Below are 20612 nucleotides of genomic sequence, written 5' to 3'. Positions count from 1 at the left end.
GAGTAACTTGAAGAAAGGAGTCATTATGGCACTTTACAGCTGTGACATGACCTTGGGAGAAATATTTTTTGTTAACTTTGCAGCTGGCTTGATGTCTGTCATCAGATAATAGATATCTTAGGCAACAGCTGATTTCTTACTTTCCATCTTGGACTAATTCTACTCATTTGGTATAAATAAAATCACACAATATACCTATTTCATGTCTGGCTTCTTCCATTTGATAATGTGTTTGTGAGATTCATCCCTGTAGTTGCACGTAATTGTGGTCTGCTCATTGTTAGTGTGGGTGATATTCCTCTGTGTCAGCTCACACATGTTACCCATTCTGTTACAAGCACTGGAGAATTTGTAGTTCTTGGCTCTGATGATGACAGTGCATGCCTTTAGATGACATTAGGGCCCATTTCTGTTGAACATAGACCAAAAGTAAAATTGCTGGGTCATTTGGTACGCATACAGTCTGCCATCGTTTTCCAAACCTGTTGCTTCAATTTAGACTCTCACCAGTAGTGTAGGAGAGTTGCAGTTTGCTCCACATCCTCATTAATGCAGATATTACTTGCCTTTTCATTTTAGTCATTAGGATGGATGTGGAGTTCTGCCTTGTGAGGCTTTTGTTTTGTTTTATTAAAGTCAGCTCTATGCCCAATGTGGACTTGATCTCACAACACGGGGATCAGGAGTTGCATGATCTACCCACTGAGCAAGCCAGCCAGCCAGGTGCCCCTGCCTTGTGATTTTAAGTGCATTTCCTTGATGGTTATTAAAACAGAGTATTTTACTACGTGTTTATTGGCTATTTGGTTAGGCTTTTTTATGAAGTGCTTAAGTCTTTTGTTCATTTTTCTGTTGTGTTGTCAGCCTTTGTCTTATTTATAGGTTATATATATATTTCGGTGAGGGGGTGGGCAGAGAGAGGGAGAGAGAGAATCATAAGCAGGTTCCATGCCCAGCTCGGAGCCCATTGCAGGGCTCCATCTCACGAACTTGACAGCATGACCTCAGCTGAAATCAAGGGTCAGACACTTAACTGAGCTCCCCAAGGTGTTCCACTTTTATTTATATATTCTTGATATAAGGTCTTTGTCAGATATAAGTATTGCAGATTTCATCTACTGTGGCTTGCCTTTTTACTTTTTTTTTTTTCTGTGAGATTTTATTTTAAGTAATTTCTATACCCTATATGGGGCTGGGACTCAAAACCCCAAGATCAAAGTTATATGTCTACTAACTGAGCCAGCCAGGTGCCCTGCCTTTTTAATTTCTTAATAGTATTTGTTTGCACAGAAAAATCTTAATGTGTTCCAATTTTATTTACATGAGAGAGAGAGAGAGCACAAGGAGGGGGAGCGACAGGTAGAGGGAGAAGAAGAAGCAGGCTCCCTACGGAGCAGGGAGCCTGATATGGGACTTGATCCCAGGACCCCAGGATCATGACCTGAGCTTAAGGCAGGCACTTAGCCAACTGAGTTACCCAGGTGCCCCTAATGTGTTCCAATTTACCAGGTTTTTTTTCCTTTGTGGTTAGAGTTTATTTACTGATGTGTCCTCAACTTCTAAGCATAATATAGAGTGGATGATTTAATGAAATAATGAAATTAAATATTAAAAATGGGGTGTTCAGGGAAGAATATGCTTAAGGAGGTGTCACTTGAACAAAGGCCAGAATAAAATGGGGGTGCAAAAAGACTAAAAGAAGATGAAGATAAATGAAACCTTATTGAGTAAAAGGAGGAGTATCTCATCAGATTCCCCCAAAAGAGGGTTGAGTGGTGGACATTTAAGAAGAAGCATCAAAGGACTTTTACAAATCAAGATACTGATTCTTGCAAAGTCCTGAGACTCACTCAGTCTCAGAACTCTGGAAAGAAAACTCCTATAAATGAGTGTCAGTGTTCACAGGAAAATAGGGAACAGTTGGTGGCTGTTCAGAGGAAAACTGAACAAAAATTATATGGGGAAAGTGTTTCCCTAAGTTCAAAGAAACCCACGGTTAACATCTATTTGATAGCATAGTACTCAACCCCAGTTTTCAACAGTAAAGCAATTTGCCAAATGCTGCCAATTAAGAGATCCTGTGAAAACAAAGCAGTTTTAATATTCCAAAATGATGTGCATTAGTGCTTCTTCATATAACAGACAAACCCATAAAACAAAAGGAGAATGTGTGTTGCTAGAGGCTTCAGGGAGGGGAAATAGTTGCATTTCAACAGGTATAAAGCTTCAGTTATGCAAGATGAATAAGTTTTAGAGATCTACTGACATTGTGCCTATAGTTAACAATACTATATTGTGCACTTACAAATTTGTTAAGAGGGCAGATCTCATGTGAAATGTTATCACCCCACAATACAAAAAATGATGTGCACTGGTGAACGTATATGCATGTGTATATTTCAACTAGTTTTACTGATTTAGATTTATATGCCATGTAAATTTTATATATGAAAAAAAAATTTATATATGATAAAACCTACCCATTTTATATAAATAGTTCAATGCACTCATGTCATTGCCACCACAGCTGAGTGAACCTTTTCCATTCATTATGCTGCTTTGCAGTTAATTCTCTCCCATGTCCTAACCACTGGCGAACTACTTTCTTGCATAAATTTGTCTTTTCTAGAATTTCCTATACATTGTATAGCTTTTTATGTCTGATTTCTTTCATATAGCATAATGCTCTGGAGATTCATTCTGCTGTATCCGGAGGCTTTTTTTAAATTTGTTTTTTTTTTTTTTTTTTTTTGGGCAGCCAGGTGGCGCAGTGGTTTAGCGCCGCCTGCAGCCCAGGGCGTGATCCCGGAGACCCTGAAGCGAGTCCCACGTCAGGCTCTCTGCATGGAGCCGGCTTCTCCCTCTGCCTGTGTCTCTGCCCCTCTCTCATTTGTGCCATCTAGGCCTGTACTTTTTTGTATGTGGAAAGGTTTGTCAGCTACAAATTCAACGTATTAGGGATATTCATGCTTTCTTTTGCTTAGAAATTTTTATTTATGTATTTGTTTTTATTTATTTAAAAGATTTTAAAAATATATTTAAAAGATTTTATTTACTTATTCATGAGAGACACACACACACAGAGAGGCAGAGACACAGGCAGAGAGAGAAGCAGGCTCCATGCAGGGAGCCCGACGTGGGCCTCGATCTCGGGTCTCCAGGATCACGCCCTGGGCCTGGGCCGAAGGCGGCACCAAACAGCTGTGCCACATGGGCTGCCCTATGTATTTGTTTTAAAGATTTTCTTTGAGGGAGAGAAAGAGAGAGAGAGAGAGACATAAGCAGCGGGTGGTGGTAGGGGGCGGGGCAGCAAGGAGATGGAGAAGACTCCCCACTGAGGACCCACAGGGACCCTGATCCCCCCGGATCCCAATGACCTGAGCTGAAGGCAGATGCTTAACAACTGAGCCACTTAGGTGCCTCTTCTTTTTCTTTTTTTAACTTTTTTTTTTTTCTTTTTAAATTTATTTATTCATGATAGTCACACGGAGAGAAAGAGAGAGGCAGAGACACAGGCAGAGGGAGAAGCAGGCTCCAAGCACCGGGAGCCCGATGTGGGATTCGATCCCAGGTCTCCAGAATCGCGCCCTGGGCCAAAGGCAGGCGCCAAACCGCTGCGCCACCCAGGGATCCCTTCTTTTTCTTTTTTGAGGGAACTTTGGTAGTTTGTGCCTTTCAAGGACTTTTTACATTTCACTTAAGTTGCTGAATTTGACAAAAAGCTAAATTCACACTGCTTTAGCTACGTCCAACAATTTCAATATATTCATTCAGTTCAAAATATTTTCACAAGAGATCAGACATGTTCAGGGTGGTATGAGTGTAGACTAGCTCAAAGTATTTTCAAATTTTCCTTTTTACCTCTTTAATTCAGGGCTCATTTGGGAAAGGTGGTTTAATTTCCAAATATTTAGGGATTCTTCAGATATCTTTCTGTTAGTTGATTTCTAATTTAATTGTGTTATGTGTTATGGTCACAGAACAAACTTTACATAGTTTCCATTCTTTTAAGTAACTTGAAACTTGTTTTATAGCCCATAATATGTACACGTGAAAAGAATACATATACTGTTGTTGGGTGGTGGTATATAAATGTCATTTAATTTAATTGATAGTCATATATTCTTAACTGATTTTCTCTTTGTGATATCACTTAAGCATTGAAATACCTATACTTGAAAATTTGCCTATATTTATTTCAATTCTATTTTATTTTTTTAGGTAGGCTCCGTGCCCAACATAGAGCTTGAACTCACAACCTCAAGATCAAGAGTTGCATGCTCACCAATTGAGCCCAGGTACCCCTTAATTTTCAGTTTTTATTTCATACATTTTGAAGCTTTAAGAGTATTGGAACTAGAAGACAACTGCTTTATTTTTGGATTCTCAAATGCTAGAAATACAGAGATCTCTCCCTTGGGGCTATTTGATTTCTGCAGAGAAGAAACGTCCCATCTCTTGCTGAGGGTAAATCTCTGGTTGGCAAGTGCACAGGAGTTGGGAAGGAAGGCATGTATGGGATTAGGTGAATGTTCCATATACAACTGACCATTAATTTCACTGCTTTCCTTTCATGTCTCACTCCTGTCTCCTACAGTATTAAGCATTTCTTAGCCTGGAGCTAAATTGGCTCTTCTAGTCCTTATCTTTATATGCAAGCACTATAAATGGTGCTTGCTTCTGCTCTGATACTAGCTATCCTTCTTCCATCTTTCGAATTTTTGATGAGATTTTTTGTGTGTTGTGGTCTTTCTCCTGACTCTCTTTATTGCTGTGGTTTTATAAATGCCATTTTTTTAAAGCATTTTAATGCTGTCGAGAGAGATGTTTAACAAAAAGCACATTTTCTAGTCATTTTACTTAGCTGACCAAACACTGACATTTTTGTAGCCCTTGCTGATCAGTTGCCACATGCTCCTATGTATTAGCTTTTCCCAGATCTACCTCTTGAATCTACTTGTTCTCACCTGCTCTCAGGTACCAATCCAGTGCCATTTTACTCTCACAACTACTTAGAGCATGTTGCTTTGAACTTTGCTTTATCTAGAGTTCGGCCTTGCACCCTATGACCAATTATGATCCTTTCTTATCAATGGATGTACAATGAGGAAGGCATGGGAACTTCCATATTTCCTTCTATCCCCTAATTCTGGCTGTCGGGGTAGAGGGCGGGAAGAAACAAAGATTAGAGGTGCCTAGCTGGCTCAGTTGATAGAACATGCAACTCTTGATTCCAGGGTTGTGAGTTCAAGCCCCACATTGGGTGTACAGATTACTACAAATAAAATCCTAAAAGGATTAAAAAGCTTATAATTTAGAACTATGATTACAAGTACGGATCACGTATCCATTAGTAAACAATTCATATACAAAGGAAATAGCACCCACTGAATAGGTATGAATTTTAAGAATTGTAAAGTGTCTCAAGTAATAATCTGTAAACTGTATCTTTTGTTAAATTAGTGATAGAATTATCAGTTGAATACAATTGATGATTACTGAGAATATCCAAAGCTTTTTGTTCAACTAAGTACTTATCAAGTATTAAGGGCAACCCTTGACCTCTGAAAAAATTTTTTTCAACAGCCTCAAAGCTCTTTCTTTCAGTGAAATAGTCCTAAGGACACTGGCCATATTTTAATTGTATTAAGCAAGGTGATGTTTAAAAGAAAACAGTAAAAGCTAAACATAGTTAAAAACATAGATACCGTAAGGGGCACCTGTGTGGCCCAGTGGTTGAGTGTCTGCCTTTGGTTCAGGTTGTATGTCAGGGTCCTGGGATGGAGTTTCACAAGAGGCTCCCTGTGGGGAGCCTGCTTCACCCTCTGCCTATGTCTCTGCCTCGGTGTGTCTCTCATAATAAATAAAATCTTTAAAAAATTGATACTGTAAGTTATGTATAAAAGGAAATTTGGAAAAACGGTATTTTAAAATCATCTGAGATCAGAACTTCAGACTTTCCCCCAGCCTCATTACATGCGGGTTCTTGTGATCTTGGCTCCAAATCTGTTAGATTCTATATGTCAGGCAATTAGAAGACATAGGTGCCAAACAAGTGGAATCCAGAATAGATACTCAGGTATGATCCACGAGGGCAGGAGGAACTGAGAGGCGTTCATTACTCTAGAAATGGTGAAACAGAATCACATTTGTGATGCTGCCTTAGGGTATCAAAACAACTGAAGGATATTATGGAATGCTAAAGGGTAGATGCTCAATCACCACCCTAACCATATATGGAATGTTTGCCTAAGGCAAATGTCTTAATCTCTCTCCTTCATTCCTTGAGATTAGCTGTTTCTCTAATGTATACTTTCCCTGTTATCTATGTCCAGGTAACTGCTTCAGGTTACCTTGGTCAGGATATATGTTATCACCCCACATCCCAAGCTAATAAAGGCATCCATATTTTCCCTATCACTTTTCATATACAGAAACTAGTTATTGGTGAAAAACTGGAATACTGAACACTAGGTAGTCTCCTAAGAAATGCTTGAGGAATCATTAACCATTAGTTAGAAAATGAGGGTTGCTATCAGGAGCTCCTCATTGTACATTCCAACTTAGTTACATATGCAATCACTTTTCTACTTGCTTGAGCTTCTTTTATTAACTTCTAGGGGATGAATGTCTAACTTGGTGAAGTGTCCTAAGCGTCACACTCCAAGTGAATTGCATGTGACAGTTCATATTTTAAGCCTGATCATCCCAAACATGATCTCCAAATATGGTTCAAACTGTTTTTATATAGCTATTATATAAATTATATTCAGCCAAGTATAAAAATAATTTTATAAATATATTCTATGTCTACAGTGAAGCCTATAAAGGCTGGGGATGCTGTGAAAACAAATGGTTTTGGGGGTACATCAAATATTAAAACAAGAGATAAGCCCAAAGAGAAAAATATTAGAAACTTTCTCTCTTGACTTGTTTTGTATCATATAGAACACAAATGCTGAAGAAAATTAAAGAAATGAGATAGTGAGGAATTATATACATTTAAATATATTTTAACTTCATTTGCTACATTTCAACATGGTTATGTATCCTATTTGGCTTTAGTTTGGCAGGGGGTCATCTGAAGTGGTGAGATCTGGAAGAATTCCAATAGGCCAGCTACATCCAGGGAAAAAAGAACTACTGATGTTCCTGAACAGCTGCCTTGGGGAGGGAGAGGGTTCAACATCCTATAATATATGGGGTTTACCACATAGGTAGCTCTTTACCTTCTTGTGTGCCACACACTGTTGTATATTTTGCAATACACAACAGATTTCATATCCATAATATCTCTAACCACTCCCTTGACCTAGAGAGGGCTAATCGGGGCTGGAAGGAAATATGAAAACACAAGGTACAAAATTGAAAGAGAAACCAGAGAGTTTCAATTTCTCAGAGAATACGAACAAAGGGAAACATGTTCCACTTACATAAATATAAAGTTTTTGTACTTAAAAAGGCTGGGTAGGGCATCTAGTTCTAGTAACATTGGCTGAACTGCAAAGTACAGACATTTCACTGTACCCATATGAGGAACCAGAACAATCAACTTGTTGTATAGTCTAACAAAGAGCTTAAATACTTTAAATGAATGAATGATTTTCAGTGAGGGAACATAAGTGAGTAACTCTTATTATCTCTCTCCTGAGAATATAAAGGGAAGCACAATGTAAAAAATATTTAAGTCAAAATAATATTTAAGTCCTTATCGTATAAGCATATGACTGAAGACCTTATTTAATGGGATCTTTCCTATGAACCCGCTGGTGGATGTGGAGGTTGGAGCTCTGGCTGAAACCCTTCCCACACTTGCTGCATTCATAAGGCTTCTCTCCAGTATGCACTCTCTGGTGGATGAGGAGTTTTGAGCTCTGGCTAAATCCCTTTCCACACTTGCCACAGTGATAGGGCTTCTCTCCAGTGTGGACTCTGAGATGGATGCGGAGATCAGAGCTCTGGCTGAAGCCCTTCCCACACTCATAGCACTGGAAAGGCTTTTCACCTGTGTGTATGCAGCGGTGAATGTGAAGGTTCGAACTCTGACTGAAGCCCTTCCCACATTCCCCACACTTGTAGGGCCTCTCCCCAGTGTGAACTCGCTGGTGGATGTGCAGGTTGGAGCGCTGACTGAAACTCATACCACACTCCCCACACTCATAGGGCTTCTCACCGGTGTGCACTCGCTGGTGGATATGCAGTTTGGAGCTCTGACTAAAGCCCTTTCCACACTTGTCACATTTATAAGGCTTCTCGCCTGTATGGACTGCGTGATGAATGAGCAGACTTGAACTCCTTGTGAAGCCTTTCCCACACTTGTCACACTTATAGGGTTTCTCATCTGTGTGGGCTGCTCTATGGATCAGAAGACTGGAGCTCCTTGTAAAGCCCTTCCCACACTGCTCACATTTATAGGGCTTTTCTTCTGTGTGGTGTCTTTGATGAAGTAGTAGTTCTGAGTGCTCACTGAAGTCCTTACCACAGTGACTACATCTGTGTAATTTCTCTGCAGTGTGGATTTTCTCACACGGATGACCATCTGAGCTGTTGTTACTTCTCTTCCCCAGGTTGTAATGGTTATAAGCTTTCTCTGTATGAGCTCCTCGATGACTACGACCAACCACTTGTGATTTCCAACCACAAATGTCTTTATAGTTACAGTCAAAGAGATCCAAAGGGTCTTTCACTTGGCCATTCTGGCAATTTGTCTCACCACTGACCAATGGTGAGACCAGGTCTATTACGTCAGACATAAGTTTAATTTGAAGGTTCTCTGAACAGTGGTCCATGGAAGGACTTTCTCCCCGCAAGACTTTTTTCTCAGTGCTTTCTTCAGTTACAAACAGACTTTTGCTTTTCTGAGGATCCTGAGACTCATTTTCACAGAATGTCACTGAGGAGGCCTGTGTGGCCATTTGGCTTGGGACTTTCAAAGGCAAATATTCTTCACTTGCCATGTTTTTGTAATCATCACTTTGAAGAGTTACCACAGTGCTCTTATTTCTGGAAATACAGAAGATGCTTCTCCTTACTTCTGATAAGGGGGGAAATCTAATTCAGGATTCCTGTACATTTCTCCTGGAAGAATTCATAATATAATTCCGACTCTGTTATTGTACTGGTCATATCTTCTAAAATTAGCTGGCAGAAAAGCCCCTATGTAATAGATCCCTAAGTCCTTTGTCTTGAAGATTCTCCATAGAATTTTCATTCAAGTCTCCTAGGGAACAAAGAGAATTCAGTGATAAGAACATACAAAGAGTAGATTTCAAGATTTTAGAACTGGATTGCCTAATGCCTAAAGATTTAATATCTAGGAAAAAGTTGAGTCTTGTCCTTATAGTCATGTCCTTTGGGTTCATATTAGAGGAAGCTCAGCTGTATGAGACAGAAATCTTGTCTTGGCTTTTAAGCATAGCCAATAAAAGTGTTTTTCCCCTATCCTGCAGAGGCTATGAATCCCATGTTCTTGTCACAAATATTTCATTTCACTTTACTCAATTAAATTTGCATTTAATTGGTAACCCACTTTAATAGGTGCTGAGGATACAAAAAGAAAACAGAAATTCTTTTGCTTAGCAAGCTAGAGCCTATTGGGGAAAAAAACCACAAAAAAATCAACAGTGATAACACTAAATGCAACAATAGATTCATGTACAACCAGTCACAGGAGCACAAAGTAGGGGCATTCAACCCCAACCTGTGGGAAGATTTCTGGGAGTAAATGTAAGGGAGAAAAAAAAGTGAAAATGTAGAGAAAATATTTGCTCAGAAAAACTATACGCAACTTCTTGTGGAGGATATAACAGGTGACGGTGGTAAAGAATATGCCCTGGAGAGGAAGGCAGGAATCAGAACAAAGGGCTCAGCATGTAGAACTAAGGAGTTAGGGCTACAACCCTCAGGCATTTAAAATTTAAGGACTTCAGTGGGGAGTAGAATGTCTGACTTTGTGCTTATAAACATCATCAGAAATAAGCAAGACTTCAGGCAGAGAAACAACTGCTGCAGCAAATCAGAAGCAAAATGATGAGGATGGTTATGAAGAGAAAGGGAGAGATTCATTCTATATCATGTGATGACTGACTGAACTTGGAAGGAGGCATCCAGCATGATCCTCAAGTTCCTTGCTTGAGTGATCAGGTATGAGGGTATAAATGGTAAGACAGGCTGGAGTTGTGAAGTAGGAACCAATAAAACAAACTTTGACTTATTTCATTTGTGGTGCTAGTGGAAAATTCTTGAACCGTTCAGTAATATGAGTCTGGAACTCTGAGAGAGAACTGTGCTAGGAATGCAGATTTTAGATTTACTAGTCTGTATGTCAGTCAAAACAATTAGAGTGAATATCTTAATATTATACTGAGATGACAAAAAAGAAGTCCACAATAATCTTGGAAAAATAGAAAGGTCGCAATCAGCATAAAATGTTGAGGAACTAGATGATAAAAAGCAGATGGATGAGAAATGATGGAGAAACTAGGAAAAAAACCCAAATGCATTGCTCAAATCATGTACAGAAAGCTTCTAAAAGACTAGGAGATCTTCTCAACAAATCCTAGAAATTCAAATTCCAAACTCAGAACCAACAATTATAAAAAGAGGTTGATCCTGGGAACAGGTTTATTAATTCACATTAGGCCTTTCTTTCTCTTTCCCTCCCTTCCTTTCCTTTCTTTCTTTCCCACTCATTCATTCTATTCCAGTAATCTCAATGTGGGGCTTTAACTCATGACCCCAAGATCAAGAGTTGCATGCTCTTCCAACTGAGCTAGCCAGGCACTCCTCAAGTTAGGCATTTCCAATGGCTGGACTTTTACTGGGCGATTATCAGTGATATAATTTCATATTACACTTTTGTGTTTGAGATTTTTATATCTTACTTGCATTAAAAAAATGGATAACCATGTTCAATTTTTATCAATTAAAAATGAAAACCTAGCACCAAGCTTAAAACTGGAAGCACATTCCCTATTCATTTTTTGCCCCTCTGCAAACCACTTTCTACACTGAGTCCCACCGACACTATGTAAATTGGATCATACCACCCTGTTGTACACTGGCTTCCCACTGAACTTAGCACGTATCCACACTTTTTACCAGTGCCTTCAAAGCCACAAATGAGCCAGGCCCGGCCCACCACATCTTCCCTCTCTATTCTTCCCAGATGCTCCTTGTATTATTGCCACGCTGCTTCCAGGTATCAGATCTTCCCTTGTACTATTCTCTCTGCTTGGAATATTCTTATCCTAATCAGTCACCTGTTACATATTTATTAAGCCTTTAGATCTTTCTTAGTTGAAAGATGTCAGAGGCTTTCCCTGAAACTTTCAGCAATACATATATTATCACTCTTGACCCATCCCATGCCTTTATTCTCTCAGGGCACACTATTCTATCCTTCCCAGGATGTAGCAATTTATTAAATATGTTGTGTTTATTTAATGCCTCTTTGACAAGACTGTTAAGAAATATATATTTTTAAAAATATTTTATTTATTCATGAGAGACAGAGAGAGACAGAGAGAGAGGCAGAGACACAGGCAGAGGGTGAAGCAGGCTCCATGCAGGGAGCCCGACATGGAACTCGATCCCGGGTATCCAGGATCACGCCCCGGGCTGAAGGTGGTGCTAAACCGCTGAGCCACTTGGGCTGCCCAAAATATTTCTTCTTTGCTAAACTCCATAGTAGTCAATTTTATTTATTTATTTATTTTTTAAAAAATTTTTATTTATTTATTCATTGAGACACACGGGGGGGGGGGGGGCAGAGACAGGCAGAGGGAGGAGCAGGCTCCATGCAGGGAGCCCGACGTGGGATTCGATCCAGGGTCTCCAGGATCACGCCCTGGGCTGCAGGCGGCGCTAAACCACTGCGCCACCGGGGCTGCCCCATAGTAGTCAACTTTAAAATCTTGACCATGTATACCCAGCACAAGAAATATTAAATACATTGCTTTCCCTCCGGGAAATTGACTGGAAACAAGGAAAATAAATCAGACTTGCAGACCTAATGGTAAATATAAAAGCACACACAAAAAATATCCAATCCAGTCTGATGAGACTGTGAGATATAAATTGAAAGTTCTGAGAAGGGAGTCAAGTGCAAGGAGTGGTCAAAGGTTTCACACTGGACTTTGAATAAAATCTTAAAGGACAAAATTAATCAGGAACTCATCATGATACTCATCAAAGGTTCCAGAGAATGCCAGGAAGGGAGTTTTGAGGCTCTAAACCAGCAATTAAAGGTAATTCCAGGTTTTCCTGCAAAAAGTGACATGATAAATATGTTAGGGGAGACAGGTCTACTTGTCACATCTAATTTGAGCCTGAAGAATGATGTCAACAATTTGGCTTATTGTTACCATTGTTAGCATTCAGTGGACTCATTTTATTTTATTTTTTTAATTTTTTATTTATTTATGATAGTCACAGAGACTATCACCGCTGCGCCACCCAGGGATCCCTAGTGGACTCATTTTAGAGCTATCTGTGGGACCTGAGTGTTATTTATAAGAACTGAAAGTCAATGGGATACCTGGGTGACTCAGCAATTGAGCATCTGCCTTTGGCTCAGGGTGTGATCCCGGGGTCCTGGGATTGAGTCCTGCAGCAGGCTCCCTGCAGGGAACCTGCTTCTCCCTCAGCCTATGTCTCTGCCTCTCTCTTTGTGTCTCTCATGAATAAATAAATAAAATCTTAAAAAAAAAAAAAAAAAGAACTGAAAGTCAAAAAAGAATTGGTGAGAGAGTTACAGATGCTGGGGATGGTGAGGGATAAACTTAATAATGGCTTATTTCTAATCTAGGCAGTGGGAAGAATGTGGATACTGACAAAAGTGGGAATACAAGAACTTAAATAATTTAGGAAATCCTCAATATACTGAATGTGAAGTGACACTAGATATTCAAGTGTACATAGCCCACAGCCAAGAAAATCATAAGAGCAGAGTCTCATATGAGGATAGGAAATAAAGACACTACAGTTATTACAGTAGAAAGGATAGTTGAGGCCATTTATGTGTGCTAGCTCTTTGAGGGAGGCAGACGAGTGTACAGATACAGTGTGCATCCTCAACAGGGGCACCTTGACACCAAGGGATGAAAACAAAACAAAACAAAACAACACACACGAAAAAAGGTTGAGAAACACTGATAGATGGTGATCTGAAGGCAAAGAGCCTTTTAAGATTTCTAAAGTTAAAGGAAAGACAGAGAAGCCAGTGAACATACAGAGAAAAGAAATAGGAGGAAGGCCAGAGGAAATAGGAAAACTATGACTTCATATATGTCAGGAAATTTGAAGATTAAGATGAACACTATCGAAGGCATCAGAAGAATTGGTAACAGTAAATTTGAAAGAAAAATTTAAAAAGGAAAAGCTCTGAAAGGAACAAAAGCTTAATTTGCGACCTCCAGGTGAGCAATTCTGGTACACAAAAAGAGCACAGGCATTTGGTTTACAGAAAGAAAATGGAAACACAGGGCTCTTACTACTTATAGGGACCAATTTACTCTGTGGTGTTCTCCTTACTCCCCAGGTTTAGTTGAAAATAATAGTTTGAGAGCTACAGTTATAAGGGAAGATAATCGGGGATCCCTGGGTGGCTCAGTGGTTTGGCACCTGCCTTTGGCCAATGCATGATCCTGGGGTCCCAGGATGGAGTCCTACATTGGGGGACTCCTTGCATGGAGACTGCTTCTCTCTCTGTGTCTCTGCCTCTCTTTCTCTCTGTGTCTCTCATGAATAAATAAATAAAACCTTAAAAAAAAAAAAAAAAGGGAGGAGAATCATGTGGACAGAGGCAGGAAAAAGCCCCAAAAGCCACCATGACAGGCTACTTTGTTTCAGTGGTTTTTGTACAATGTCTGTTTTTACTACAAAATGGCAATTTCACAGGTTTTAACCTAGTAGGTATATATGTATCTTACATGTAATTAAAAATTCTTTATCATTAATCACTTATAAATCATTAATGTGGCAGCCCCACTCTTCCTCAGACAAGCCCCCAGAGACTGTTATCCTGAAAACTTCAAGACTCAAAAAAAAAAAAAAAAAAAAAAAAAAGACTCAAGAGAACATTTTGCTGAATGCTCTAACCTCACATTTCTTAATGTCCTTAGAGTAGTGCTAATGATCTCCGTCTCATTTCTTCACACTCAAAAACCATAACCAGGGCTATTTCACTATGTGGACCACTCTGCTTTTGAAATATTAATCTCTTAATATCTTAATCCTTAAAAACATTTTTAAAAGATTTTATTTATTCATGAGAGAGAGAGACACACACACACACACACAGGCAGAGGGAGAAGCAGGCTCCATTGCAGGCAGCCCCATGTGGGACTCGATCCCAGGACTCCAGGATCACGCCCTAAGCCAAAGGAAGACCTTAACCGCTGAGCCACCCAGGCGTCCCTCCTTAAAAACATCTTCATGATGTTTTTGCTCATCTTCCTCTATCACATGTGCTTTATCAATATCACCACACTCAACTCTTCCTCTTTTTTTCCTCCCAGCCAAAATATACTTCTGATCTCAAGTCTTTCCCAAGTCCCATTAATCATGTTCTTTCTTGTTCTAAACTAAGCAGTTGAACATTCATGGAAAAAAAAATAGCACACATACACAAACTATAAAATACTCTCCTTAGGTATTCCAAAGTATTTACCTCCAGCCCTGTTTCCCCTCACCTCTAAGCTCCAAATCTATCATCTGCACTTGGATGTCTAGGAGGCACTTAATATTTAATAGACCCCAACGGAACTCTTGCTCCCAACGATCTCCATCAATATCTGCTTTTCCCTAGGGATCCCCTTTTTAGTAAATGGTCATACAATCCACTCAATTGCTGAAGCCGAAGTCCAGAAGTCATTTTGATTCTCTCTTTTCTTCCTCACATTTTATCCATCACCAAGTCCTACCTATAAAATGTATCAGAATCTATCCACGTCTCCCCACTTTGCCCAGTTATGGTTACAAGCCCCAGCTATCATGAAGTCCTAACTGTACCAACCTCCCAATTTGTCTATCTGCTTCCACACTTGCTCCCCAACACAATGAATTTTCTATATAGTAGCCAGGGTGATCTTTTAAAACATACAGCACTCAGGTATGAAACCCTCCAAAGGCTTTGCAATGGACATCAAGTAAGATCCAGACTCTTCATCTTGGTCTGCAAGGCTTTACAGACTGGAATCCTGTCACTTCTCCAAAGTCAGCCCGAATCACTTCTCCCTAGGTGTCACACTCAGCCCTAGTGACCTTGTAGGTCCTTGACAACACCAAACTTATCCCAACTTAGGGCCTTTGCATTGGCTGTCCCCTCTGCTCAGAATGTTTTTTTCCTACATCTTCACATGCCTGGTTCCTTATTATTCAGGGTGAGCCAAACTGCCACTCCTCAGAGAAGCATTTCCTTGATTGCTTAATCCACAGCGGCACCCAGATACTGTCACTTCTTGTTTTAATTTCTTTGTACTACTCATGTCTTATCCCATTTTCTTATTTACTCATTTGCTTTCTTATTTAATAAACTCTCCCCACTAAGATATTTATTCCTTAAGAACAGAGAGACAGTTGATCCTTGCATTCCCAAGGTCTCAAGGAATGCCTGGCATCTAATAGGAGTCCAGAAGTTAATTTAGTTAACTTCACAGTGACTCTGGTTCCTTCCAGGGTTCTGCTGATGGGGCAACACTTCTCAAACTACCCCTGGTGAAGGACTAGTTTATTTTAAAATGTTTCTAATATGACAGACTTTTGTCACAGGTATTTTTGAAAAATACAATAAAAAAAGAGTTACTAGAAAATAAAAACCTAGATGTATAAAATACTAACACCATTTTAAAAATACATTTTTAAACACTCTTAGTTTCTCTCCTTATGTCTTTGCAGACTGGTAACAAGCAGTCTGTGGGCTGGCAAGAGGCCACGGGCAACACCCTGAAAAGCAGAATGACAGAATACACACAAAATGACTGAGAACCAAGTGAAGCCAAAGACGCAGTTCAACTCTGGGCCAGGGAAATGCCTTATAACCTTCAGAACTCCGACCCCTCAGGCCTGAGGCTGAAGGGGCACTACCTACTCGCTCCTCAGGGAACTGAAGACAACTAGGCTGCTTACAGGAGTGACACAACTACCCTACTTATTACCCGTGGAGAAGGTGATAATGAGGGAAGGTGGCAGTTCCCTTTTCAAGGCCATGGGTCTCCACTGTGTCTGAGGTGAAAGAGATGAGGCTGGGCTCAAGAAGCCTACAAATCCAGAGGTACCTGGGTGGCTTAGTCAGTTAAGTGTTTAACCCTACCTTGATTTCAGCTTGGGTCCTGGGATTGAGCCTCGTGTTGGGCTCCACACTCAGTGGGGAGTTTGCTTGAGGATCTCCCTTCCTTCCCCCTACACGCGCTCCTCCCAAATAAATTAATCTTAAAGAAAAAGAATTCTGCAAGTCCCTGCGCAAGAGTGGGACAGAGAAGGGGTAGAAATGGAGCTTGCACCTCAGGGAGCCATACATACACCCATTAGGACAACAGGGCCGAAAGTACATCAAGCAGTAGTATTAGCCACTCATGACCAGATGTTCTTTTCAACCTCAGAGAACAAGGTTTCTTTCCGTCCAAGGCTAACCCCTCCCAATGAATGCATTCTAGATCCAATCCTTTTCTTCCTTCTGAAATTCAAGTCCATCAATTATCTTTTTTCCCTTTCATTTCTTATCCATCTTCTACTCAGTCATCTGGATGGTCTAAGACTCCTACCCTATCTCAATAATATTCAAACCACTTTAGATCTTGTCAACTCATCTCCCAAATCTCCCTCCAAATTGTTACCTCTTCTTTATTGTCACTGCCACTGTCCTCAGTAAGGCCCTCGTTTCTTACCTCGATCACAATAACTCTTTATTAAGTCTTTAAAATACAAGTTTTGTCACCTTTCAATCCACGGACTGAAAGACAAAGTTACTAATTTTTTAAGATCTCATAAACAGAGTGGTGAGGGCAATTCCATGCCAAGAATGGAAAGGGCATAGATATATATTACACATACTTATTTATTTATATAATATGTAATAACATATATTATATTATATTATACATATATATTTATTTTTTTAAAGGATATATTGATGGACTACTAACTGCAGTAGATTGAAGATTCCAGAAGAAGAAATGGTAGGACAGTGGGCCAAATGAAAGGAATCAGTATGACAAAGGAAAAGGGAAAGAAAATAGTGGTTCTGCTAAAGACAAAGTTGGGAATGAAGGAATTTGAGTAATGAAGTTTCCCCCACTATCATCTGGAGCTAATAAATTACATCCAAGGTGGACTCAATATCTTGAAAGCTAACCAAAGGTCATGGGACTAGTAGTTTTCTGTTCCCACCCAACAAATGTCAAGCTCCTTAAAACTACTTATTTCATGTGGCTTTCTACTTCCTTCCCAGAGCCCCTCCTTGCTGAATCCAACAATTTACTTAGAGGCAGGAAATAGTAATGCAAGTCAGGAGGTGGACAAGAGCTATTGTCACACTGGATTACCCTCAGTCAACCAAATGTCATGTTGTAGTCTAGAATAGACCTTTACATGCTGCTTCTGCCTTGACTTATATTTCTCCCATCCATCTTACAACTCCTTTCGTTTTAGGACAATCAACGACTGCCTTTCTGAAGCATGAGGATAAGTTAAATGCCTCCTCCTCCAATTTCTCATAGTATTTTCACATAGCTCTATCAAAGCTATAAAATCTGTCTTCCATATTGGCTACAGGATTCTAAAGGATAATAGGGGCCATGTTCAGCTAATTTTTAAATCCCCAGCAATGAGCACAACTGACTAGGAATCTAAATGATATTTATAAATTCACATTCAATTTAAACGAATAATGAAAAGATACAACTAAAACTGAACTTTGAGATCATCAAAGAAAACACTCTTAATTTTACAAATGAGAAAGCCAAGGCTCATGACACTGAAGTGACTTACTCAAGGTCACAGAGGGAGGGGTTAAATTGGGACTCCTGACTTTCAGCAGACTCAAGGACAGTCTGGTACATAAGACAACACTCAGTAAGTATCCAAGGAAGGAAATCCTTTCTTTAAATTCAAGTTATTAACATATATCAGAATCTCAGAATTTCACTATATTAGCAATCCCTAACTTTGTGATAAATAATCTTCATCAGGGACCAGGTAGAGGAAAAGGAAAATACAGAGAGCACAGGGGCTTATTCACATTAATTTCCCTTCATGTCCTCAGTTCCTTTTCAAGCCACAGAGATGGCATGCTTTCAGGACCTTGAGGGAGCTTACTGCCTTCTAAACGGATTTTTATAAGAGCTCATGGTCTCTTCCTATGCACATAGGAACTGTATTTGCCAACCAAAAAGATGGTCTTGCGGTGATAGCTAATTATTTCTTCCTTAAAATCCAGCCTGATATTTGATTCAAGTAACTTCTGCTGCAACTGACCTATTTAGTTATGGAGAGGGAATAGCATGGAGTTAGAAGACATGCGGTTTCCTTCTGATTCTACTACTCTGCAACAAAGAACACAGTGCTTCCCATTAGCTCTCTCAGAATTAGAGCTCTCCTCTGCAAACACCAGCACCAAGGCTGATCCTTCCCATTTTAAACATTCTGTGACCATAAGTGACCATCTTGAGGCATGGTTTTATAGAGATAAGTAAGAAATCAGATTCCTAAAAAGTGCTACTTGGTAATTTAACAATTTATTGTACCAATTAAACATGCAGATATGTTGGTAAAGGGACAAAGCAACCAGAGCACAAAACATGAATAACCCATCTTACCTACCTTAATGATGCTTATATCAGTATGTAGAGAAATATCTCACAATAAATCCAACAAATCTTTGGATGTACAAAGGCCAATGGGACTTAAGAAAAAAAGTGAAATTCTCCTGTTAGTAGGTTGAATGGAGAGAGGGTCTAGGACTCTTAATTCTTAAAAAACACCACATATAGCTAATGAACAGCCTGGCTAAAAAGCTATTCTGGGAATGATTTGATAACTACTATGCCAGCATTTAACAAAATTTTAAATGTCTAATAAATGGTTATTGTTAATATGTAGAATCTGCTCATGGAGAGACGCACCAAAATTTAGACTTCTATTTGTTTTCCTGAGACCACTTAACACTGGCTGGAGCATGTGATAATTCTGAATAACTTTCAGTGTGTGTGAAATGTCTTGGCAGGAAAAGGGAGACTTTGAGAGAGGACCAAGCAAAGATGCTGTGTGAAGTCTTTCAAAGAATAGTTGTGTGCTCTGGGGAATGGGCCAAGTTCATGGAGGGAGGGTGGTTCAATGAAAAATGGTGTGGAATTTAAACCAAGCAGCCACCTGTGCAGACTCTGGAGGCATCGTTTGATAGCTACATGCTCTCAGTATATTAATGTTCTTACGCCCCTATCTATAAAATGTATGTCTCACATACATGACAATAAAAAGAACGTAAAGAACAAAGTCAGGACCTGACAACAGACAGGCACTCGATTAATGCTGACGTTCTTCCTGTGTTCAAGCAAAGGAAGGTTATGTTCATTCTCAGAGACACGGCATTTTCCGAGAGAAGAAACCGCAACTCACCTGGAACCTCAGGAGGGACAGAGTCCTGGAAAGGCAGTTAAGGAAAGAGAAATGCCATGAAAATCAAGTTCACCTTGCAGGATACACACCAGTCGGTCCAGCAAGACTGTAGGAAAAAAGTTACTCTGCTCTTGCTGATAACCCCTCTCGCTCGGCCCCTCACACACCCTCCCCGGAGATGCCTCCCGAGCCTCCCCGGCTGCACCTCCCTCCCGTGTCCACAGGGCTTTGGATCACACAGGCCAAGCCTCTCCGCCAAACCCACGAGGGCGGATAACTTCCGCTACCCCCCGCACCACTGACTGACACGTGTCCATTTCTTCAGGGTTTCTCATTTCTGCCCTAAAGTTCGAGAAAGAGGAGGAGGAGCTTTTGGCTTAGATGCCGTGCCTCAGAATGGATTTTGACTCCCTGAGGCGCTTTCCCCGACCTGCCACATCTCTGGGACGTGAGGACAGTGCTACGGGGCCAGGAACCTCGGTCCCTCAAAGGGGCCCCTCTTGGTCGTCTAACGTCCACCGAAAACCTCGGAACAAGGCCAGTCGCCACACAGAAATGGCCGGTGCGGCCAACTACGAAGCCTCCAGGCCGGCCAAAGCCAGAGGTCAGGCGAGCGAAAGACGGGCCCCTCCGTGCCGCGCCGCAGCCGCTTCCGCGCGGGAGGCCGCTCAGACTCGGGGATCAAAGTCAGGGCCCGCGGCCGAGCGGCTGTCGCGACGCCAGAGCGCACGTGCGGCCCCGGGCGCGCCTCCTCCAGGTCGCGTGCCCTCCCACAGCGCCCAGCCAGGGTTCCGGGTCTCAGCGGCCCCGCGCCTCCCCGACGCACTCCCACATCCCAGCCACCAGACGCCTCTCCGCCGGGGCGCGGGCTGTCCAGTCCCGAGCGCTCACCTCCCACGTGGAATCCGACACCTGGAAGAGCGGGGCTCCAGACACTGACCCGCGCCCTCGCCTAATGGCTCTGAACTACAAGTCCCAGAAAGCCGCGGGTCGGCCAC

The 20612-nt window shown here is 40.9% G+C and overlaps 1 protein-coding gene and 1 long non-coding RNA gene across 8 annotated transcripts in view; one reads left to right on the top strand and one right to left on the bottom strand.

The window, feature by feature from the left end:
• The window catches only part of LOC118352706 (uncharacterized), a 44122-nt gene extending 27710 nt beyond the window's left edge, over positions 1 to 16412 (top strand). The window contains exons 3-4 of the long non-coding RNA XR_007406954.1: positions 4222 to 4298; positions 15898 to 16412. This is a non-coding gene — a long non-coding RNA (uncharacterized LOC118352706). The remainder of the gene's footprint in view (positions 1 to 4221; positions 4299 to 15897) is intronic.
• Positions 1 to 20606, bottom strand: part of ZNF239 (zinc finger protein 239) — a 45077-nt gene extending 24471 nt beyond the window's left edge. Inside the window, exons 1-4 of one of the 7 annotated variants that reach the window (XM_049103666.1) lie at positions 20506 to 20577; positions 19615 to 19639; positions 18820 to 18901; positions 6983 to 9220 (exon numbers count right to left, since the gene is read on the bottom strand). In XM_049103666.1, coding sequence (XP_048959623.1) covers positions 7737 to 8957 — 1221 coding nt within the window. In that variant the 5' untranslated portion in view covers positions 8958 to 9220; positions 18820 to 18901; positions 19615 to 19639; positions 20506 to 20577 and the 3' untranslated portion in view covers positions 6983 to 7736. Of the gene's footprint in view, positions 1 to 2081; positions 9221 to 18819; positions 18902 to 19614; positions 20450 to 20505 lie in introns of those variants that run through there. The other 6 variants (XM_049103667.1, XM_025466421.3, XM_049103665.1 and 3 more) reach the window with 6 other exon arrangements.
• Between the last annotated feature and the right edge of the window lie 6 nt (positions 20607 to 20612).

The sequence above is a fragment of the Canis lupus genome, chromosome 28 (assembly GCF_003254725.2).
Source record: "Canis lupus dingo isolate Sandy chromosome 28, ASM325472v2, whole genome shotgun sequence".
Classification (NCBI taxonomy): Eukaryota; Metazoa; Chordata; class Mammalia; order Carnivora; family Canidae; genus Canis; species Canis lupus.
The sequence above is the reverse complement of the archived record's forward strand: the minus strand, read 5'-3'. Positions and strand labels throughout refer to the sequence as shown.